This window comes from Atta colombica, unplaced genomic scaffold (genome assembly GCF_001594045.1).
Source record: "Atta colombica isolate Treedump-2 unplaced genomic scaffold, Acol1.0 scaffold47, whole genome shotgun sequence".
Taxonomy (NCBI): Eukaryota; Metazoa; Arthropoda; class Insecta; order Hymenoptera; family Formicidae; genus Atta; species Atta colombica.
Genome location: NW_017259536.1, coordinates 3,459,180 through 3,467,126, shown reverse-complemented (window position 1 = coordinate 3,467,126; position 7,947 = coordinate 3,459,180). Strand labels below are relative to the sequence as shown.

At 39.8% G+C, this 7,947-nt stretch overlaps 1 protein-coding gene across 2 annotated transcripts in view; it reads right to left on the bottom strand.

Moving 5' to 3' along the window:
* The window catches only part of LOC108691601 (mitogen-activated protein kinase kinase kinase 11-like), a 12,450-nt gene extending 4,509 nt beyond the window's left edge, over window positions 1–7,941 (bottom strand). The window contains exons 1-12 of one of the 2 annotated variants that reach the window (XM_018199430.1): window positions 7,633–7,941; window positions 7,278–7,548; window positions 6,966–7,200; window positions 6,150–6,367; window positions 5,642–5,982; window positions 5,372–5,552; window positions 4,702–4,850; window positions 4,446–4,618; window positions 3,821–4,067; window positions 3,521–3,640; window positions 2,847–3,050; window positions 1,164–1,193 (exon numbers count right to left, since the gene is read on the bottom strand). In XM_018199430.1, coding sequence (XP_018054919.1) covers window positions 1,164–1,193; window positions 2,847–3,050; window positions 3,521–3,640; window positions 3,821–4,067; window positions 4,446–4,618; window positions 4,702–4,850; window positions 5,372–5,552; window positions 5,642–5,982; window positions 6,150–6,367; window positions 6,966–7,200; window positions 7,278–7,468 — 2,089 coding nt within the window. In that variant the 5' untranslated portion in view covers window positions 7,469–7,548; window positions 7,633–7,941. Of the gene's footprint in view, window positions 1–1,163; window positions 1,194–2,846; window positions 3,051–3,520; window positions 3,641–3,820; window positions 4,068–4,445; window positions 4,619–4,701; window positions 4,851–5,371; window positions 5,553–5,641; window positions 5,983–6,149; window positions 6,368–6,965; window positions 7,201–7,277 lie in introns of both variants that reach the window. The other variant, XM_018199431.1, reaches the window with a different exon arrangement.
* Window positions 7,942–7,947: the final 6 nt, after the last annotated feature.

The window sequence follows — 7,947 nt, the reverse complement described above, 5'->3', positions numbered from 1 at the left end:
TCTCTCTCTCTCTCTCTCTCTCTCTCTCTCTCTCTCTCTCTCTCTCTCTCTCTCTTCATATATCTATACAATATATATATATGTGATGTAATTTTGATTTTTTGTTTCGTTTGATAAAATTATGACTATGCAGATATACAACCTTGACAACGCTCCAATGTAAAAGTACCGTTAAAATTGAACTTTGCGGTAATAGACGAAGCGTGTGACTCTCTTTCGCGTAGTAGTGGGCTGTTAGATCTGCTTGTTAGAAATGTTATGTCTTCCAGATAAATATCAGAAAAGAACCAACACCAGAAAGACTGTGTGTATACATATACATATATAATATATATTTTTTTTAATATTCTTATTAGATTTTAGCTTACTCGGACTACGAGTATCACATCGGCTTAAATTAGGATAAATAATTCGTAAATTATATAGCGCGTGGGAAGGGTGAGGATACAAAAAAAAAGAAAAGAAACGAGTCCGTGCCCTTTGTATAAACGTTTTAAGGATTTGGTTTCATCGCTTAAATGTACCTTCAATTCCGTCTCTCGAGGCAACTTTGGGCTCTCGAATGCACCAGCTTCTTCGCGTTTCTCGTCATAGAGCAGGGGAGAGGGGGATTAACTTAAATTTCTAAATCTGGTCCCTTATCGAATCTAATCCAAACCACCTCGCAAGTCTGAATAAGTTCACGCTGCATAGGAGACCAAGTCCCATCCCGATAAAATGATCTGGGAATACATTATATATTGGACGCGAGACACAGCGGGGCAACAAAAGTATCGCTCGATCCACGAGAAGTCTGTACAGTTCATCCAGAACAAAATCTAATTGCGTCATCCACAAACGAAATTGATAGAGACAATGAAAAAAAGATCGGTGTACACATGCATTATCATTATGTGATCAACCACTAAGCACTAACTAATAACTACGTAATAAGGAGGCTTCATAGCAAAAGTTTCGTTCAGTTATGAAAGTAAAAAGACATTGTCTACTTTGAGATCCTTGCCTTAGCTTTACAATACGCAATACAAACCGTCATTCGGTAAAAAAAAAAAGAGAGAGGAAAGAAAAGAATAAAGTTCGGAGTAAAAGTCTAAGTAGAAGGAAATAGGAGGAGGAGACAGTGAAATACGACATTAACAACGTTGCGTGAAGAGAAAACTTACGGGTATGGTAGATGCTTTCCTCAGAGAGGCCTGCGATAGAATAGAAACACACGATCAGTACGAAGTCATTCAAAATACCATGTAAGGAGAAAAGTGCGGCGGATAAGGAGGCATGCCATCCGAAATGCGTTTCGAGCTGCAGGCTCTACTTGCGTTCTCGTCGAATACAGGGCATTCGTAATTCGGCCGCGCTTCTTTTGTAATTAATCACGGATACTATGCACGCGTGTCCCAAAAAAGGGAAGTGGATCCGAATTTTGGAATTAAGAGAAACAGCGCGGACACGCCACGGAACGCCCTGTATAAAAAAGTCACGGGAGTACATCCGTTTCGTCGAAGCCGCGCGCGATTACTTGTCACCCTTTCTCGAAAATTGTTCGCCAGCGAAATTCTTAGACACGACATCAGCATCTTCGGAGGGCGAGCGACAGAGATTGGCATGATCCGGGGGAGACGCGGGCAGACTTCTCTTTGGACTGTAATTGGCACGCGGGCTCTGACGATCGTTTCCCTCTTGAAGGTCACCAGGCGACGTTTGCGCGACGCTGTCGCCGTCGCAGCTGCGCAAGTATTCGTTACTTCTGGACTTGTGATGTAAAAAGGAATTCATCTCGATGCCGTGATCTAAACGGTACGCGGCGGTGACCGGTTTCGCAGGCGACGCGTCCAATTCGAATGCGATCGGTGATCTTTTATGCCTGGAGCCTGTCGTCTCGTGATACGGTCCCAACGAGCTCTTTGACCTCGAGCTGTCGTTCGAATGCTCCGAATCGAAATTGCACAATTCCGATTCGAGACTCTCGAAGTCTATTCCTTCGCGTGAGTTCGCCGCGAGAAATCTAGGCACTGAGACACTGACGTTGGCCAATATCTGCTCACTCGAATCGCGATGGCTTAGTTGCGGTATAGATATGACGTTTTCCAGGACGCTGTACTCCACTTTAACCATAGCGGTTTTGTCGTCGAGCGCGTCCCGACTGCCCCACGTCTTCATTTTGTTCAATACCCTCAGCGGACTCTTGGAAAGGCGCGACTTGTGCTGAGACTGCTGGCTTTTGCCGCCGATAGAATTCTCGGGACTCGATTCCAGACCGTCGTAGTCATTAATTTTGATAGTTACCGAATTCTTTCTCTCGCCGCTACGCGGTGAATTCAGGGAGCTCTTACGCGAGCCGGATGGCGACCGGAAGAAATCAGCTAGGGACGCCAGCCGCGATTCCGAACTGTCCCTGCGCTTCGACTCCTTCGATTTACTCCTTTCGCGCTTCTTACTCTTGACCCGCTTCGCGGTACCCACCAGAGTGGATGCCACGTTCTGCACGAAATTCGTGGAGTACGAGGGCTCCCACTCGGGCAGCTTTTGGCACTTGGGTGACGTAGCTTTCGAAACTGTAGCGGCCGCGCGATGACCCACCGTTTTTGGGTAATCATCGTTGATTATCGAAGGCTCCTCTGAGAAGTGGGCTTTAAGATTATTCGGGGGATTTTTGTTATGCACAACTACAGACTCGTATATGTCGTTGTCCAGAATGACAAAGTCCTCGCCTATGTTGCAAGGCGCGCAGTACGCGCCCAGCACGATGTCAAGCGAGTTTTGCGGCATATCGTTATAGCTACTACATCCTGGCTGATTGTCTATCAGGTTATTGGCCGAGGAGTACAATTTTTTGGTGGTAGGGTTACCTATTTCCTGCAGAAGCGGGGAGCGATGCGCGCTCGCCAACAGGGCTGTACGCAGAGGTGTCTTTTCGAGATCTGGCGCGGAACGGGACCAGCGTTTGCCGCCAGGAGAGGCGGGATTCGGCGGCTGAGTGATAATAGCCCCGCGCTCACGTTGATGTAGCGTCGACGGTCCCCATGTCTTACCCTTAACTCCGTCCGCCGGTACTAAACGGGGAAAGAAAAAGAAACAAAGTGCTACTCACTACGATACTACTAACTACTCTTCTCATCTCTTTCGTTTATTCGGCGCGGAGGTAAAGCTTCTTTACGGATATACTCTTCGTAAAGCGACTGTCAAACGATATAACTGTGCACGCTAATTTCAGCAATTTATAAGTATATACTATGGTAATACATTAGCTCAAAGTAATCGTGATCTTTGCAAAGAATAGAAAATAAAATGGAAGAGTATTCATATATAAAAACAATAATTGTGCACACCATGCCGAAAAAAATATATATCGACACGAATAAAAATACAAAGTGTCTACCACGAACAAACAGTGTTACACTCAAATTATTCGATTACAATTCCAATACGTTTGACTCGCTCGTAAAGTCACTCATATTGCATAGTACATTATCATAATCACGGTACTACTAGAAGCGGTATTTCAAAGTAAAAGACTACTCACATGCGATCGCTCTGAGCCTCGGAATGCTAGGTGATCCAGGTGGACTATTCGGTCTCGATGGATTCCTCACTTTACCTCGATCTAAGGCCGTGTCCTGAACGGTGATCGTGTGACGAAAATCTAAACAATACATTCAAAATTGATTTACAATTCTATTTTTATGTATATTCCAAGCAGAGAATATAATAATTTATCGATAAAATTTGTAAGAAATCCGTTGATTGCACGATATAGATTGCAACATAATAAAGTAAATAATTAAACATAATAAAGTAAAAAAAAAAGTAAAAATATTCTTACCCGAAGGAGCACTAATGTTGCTCCCAGGTTCCTTTTTATTTAATTTTAATCGCGACTTCTTAAATTTGCCGCGTCTCTTGTTTGGCGTAGGCGTGTTTTGCTGTTGAATGATCATCACGGTGAGCTCTCTCTCTAAGATAGCTATCTCGCGCGCAGCTAATTCCTGTTCTCGCTGTCTCAAATTTTCCTCGTGCTGTCTCTGTTGCACCTGTGCTTTTGTCAGTTCCTCTTCTCTACAGCGCAGCTCCTTGTGAGCAAAAGAAATATGTCAGACTTTAATTTATTCAAAATAACATAATTGTATTTTATTTTACCATAATTAGATGTATTTTTACTTAATAGAAAATAAAAAAAAATGAACGTGTAATTCTTTCTATAACAATAATATCTTAATCAACTCTTTTGTCTTACCTCTTCTAAAGAACGGCATGCCTTTGCAAAGCATTTAAAATAACGATTGGAAATATTATTCATTATGCATATTTATATCACATGTACATATATACATATATAATTTAAAAATAATAATTTACACCATTATGACCGTTAATATATGGAGATATCATAATTTAATACATGAATGTATAAATAATTAGCGTGTCCTATTAAATACCTATACATATACCTTTTCCTTCATGCGCAATCCATGCAGAACTTGTTCAATCTCTTGCCTCCAATCTTCTTGCATTGTGTGAAAAGATTCATGTGGCGTTGCCGCGAATGCACTGCGCACTTCGTCCAAAGCGATTAAAATATCCGTGAATCCCGGTCGAGCATGACTATCCGATGCCCAACATGCTGTGATCATTTTTAGTATTATATTCCTCCAAGACGCGTATATAATATTTCAGAAAGAACAGCTTATTTACGAATTTTTTTACCTTCCATAAGAAGACTCCATGGTTGAGGACAGGTAGATGGAATAGGTAGAGTTAGTTTATTGACGGCGACACCATATGCTACAGCCAAAGCATCGATACCCTTATACGGCGTTTCCCCAGTCAAAAGTTCCCACAGTAACACGCCATAGCTACATATAATCAATAAATATTTCAAATATTTTAATGGAAAGCAAGCACACTTAAAAAATAATAAAAAAAAATTATTTTCTTTAATTTCATTATTTGCGTGGGATGTCTAAGACTGATTTTATACAAAATCATTAAATGTATAAATATTATTTATGCACATTATTACATTTAGTACAAATTGTTTCACAATTAAAATTTATTTACATTTATCTTTAAAGTATAGAATATTACCAATATTTATTTAATTGTAAATCATCAAAGAGAACAATAATAATTGAGATATAATATAGAAGTCAGAAGATGTTAGAAACATCTCATGCGAGTAATCAAGTTTAAAAAAATAGTAGAAGAATAATGTAGGATGTGTTCCGTTTTCATACTAATACACTGCAAGCATCATTTCATCCTTGTTTATCAAATATTAAATATAAAGAGTAAATGATGCTTACAAGTGCAATGGAACATGGTTAAATGCTAATTGCAATTTTATAATAATAAATCTGATAATTTTAGAACTGACCTCCATACATCACTGGCTTTGCTAAAAGTACTCTTTTTAATAACTTCCGGCGCCATCCAGGCATATGTGCCCGCCGCAGACATACGAGTCGTTTTGTAAACTTCCCTCGCCAAACCGAAGTCCGTGATCTTTAGAGTTTTGTATTGGAAGTCGTCATTTTCAATCGGTTCACTTAGTAATACTGTCGATATAAAAAAGTTATTTACAATAAAAATACAATTTGTTTTATTACTAAATATAGTTATCATCATTAATATCAAAATATCTTACCGTTAGAACTTTTTAGATCCCTGTGAATAAGACTTATTGGAGCTTTATTATGAAGATAATCCATTCCTCTCGCAATCTGTATCGCCCAATCGACTAACACATCGGGTCTTATTTTCCTGCCGCTGAGAACTCTGTTAAGACTGCCGCCACGCGCATACTCCATCACAAGACACATATTGGGCATCTTTAAACACACTCCTTCCAATTGCACAATATTTTCATGTTTTAACAACCAGAATAGTTTTGCTTCTTGTCGTACGTTTTCTAATGTTGCACTAGGTTCCTCGCCTGCATCTTGGCGTGCAGCCTTCACAGCAACTTCGCGTTTTTTCCAAAAGCCCCTAGAAATGATAAACAAATTTATTAAAGAAGACTTTCGCGATGGAATTTATATAAAGCTTGAAACTATTTTTAGAGTGCTTTAGAATCAATATATCGGTATTCTTTTTATAAAACATTTTTTTAAAAATAATGATATTGCATTTTATAAATTAGTTTGTACATATACCTGTATACTTTTCCAAATCCTCCGACACCTATAACTTCTTCCAATTGCAACTCCTCGAAGTCGATCTCAATCGGTTGGACTTTATCGATCACCGACGAAACTCGGTCGATGCTTTCTGCCTCTGCGACAAAATTTGCCGGAAAAATTCCCACTTTTCCACGAATTTTTCCAGTCCACCATCCTTCGTCACCCGAGATTTTGGCGTCCTTCGATAAAACCTGTTGGAGTTAATAATAATAATAATAATAATAATAATAATAATAATAATAATAATAATAATAATAATAACAACAATATAACACAATATTGTATTCTCTTATGAAAATAGTATATTGCTATAATAGTATTATGCTATAACAATTACATGATATATAAAAATAATAGCGAATTTAGTTTGATGCACTAGTATGCACTTGTCAGGGTTGGTAAAAAATATGTTCTAAACGTGTTTTAAATAGTTTAAAATTTAGTTAATGTTTTTAATATGTGTTTTTTTTTTATAATACTGTTTAAAGCATATTTGAAGCATTAAAAACATATTTAAAAAGAAACATGTTTTATTTTTAAAAACAAACATTAATCTTTATCAACCTTGGCACTTGTACATATTAAAGCCGTTGTGCACTGATTTAATCTGCATAAATGTAAAATTTTGAATTATAAAATATAGATTTTTACTTGATAGCATAATAAAACATATTAACGATTAATTTTTTTTTATATTTACATTTACTAACACACATTTTATGTCAATTTGTATATGATGGCTTTAATGTACATACTGAATGCATCCAATTGAATTCGATCATAAGTCACCTCAACAGTTTCTCCTCTCTGCAGGGATAATTCGTCTTCACCCTGAGCGACATAATCAAAGAGGGCTGTGAAAATAGTGATGCTGTTGTCCTGCCGCGACTGAGAAGAGGAATGTGTGCCGTGGGATGGACTAGTTTGTTGAGAGACAGTTCTAGCAGTTCCGCCACTATGCGTGTCAGAAACGCTGCTATCAGACATATTGTTGCTAGATGTACGTCCATATATGGACCCGTAACTGCAAGAAGAAATCGTCGAATGCACAAGTTACTAATAGATACAATACCTGTAGATGTCAGATTCTATCCTTTTTACCTAGTGGTATGACTATTGGTTCTGCTGTTGTACTGATACCGTGGCGATGAGTTGGCCGTGTTGGGACTATGCGGATGTGAGGAGCCATTCTCTGAGTAGAGTAGGAAACGCTCGCTCCGATGACGAGCATCTGGTTGTCCGTGGTCCATCAAGGTAGACAAGCCTCTTGCCGATAGCCCGGCTGGCGGCATATGGCTCAACACTCTCCTTACTCCTCTCTTCTGCGTATATCACACCTCTGTCTTCTCTTGGCGCGCACGACGATATCCCGCTGTTTTGTTTTACGCAACGTGGAGAAGTAAGACGCTAGGGTGATACTCACTGTTTTCTCTTACTAATTCTGTCTAATGTTTACCTTGTTGTCACCCGATAGTGGGGATACATTGGGATCATATGTTATGAATATTATCGTCGTTTTACTGTCGTTGGACGCATCCTCGATAACGACACACGGTCCCGTGCCTCCGGAACACTGTCGGCCGTGTTTATATTGGCCTCCTCAATGTTCGGGGTTGGTCGTAGGCACTAAGACTGCGAAATCGGATAATGCGCGACCACGTTGGTGCTACCGTGCCGCTTTCCATCGGAGATCGGGAGAGAGCGTTCTCACGACGGCGGCCACGAGGCGAGAATATTCTGGATCTCCCAAGCTTGTGTCCCTACCACCCCG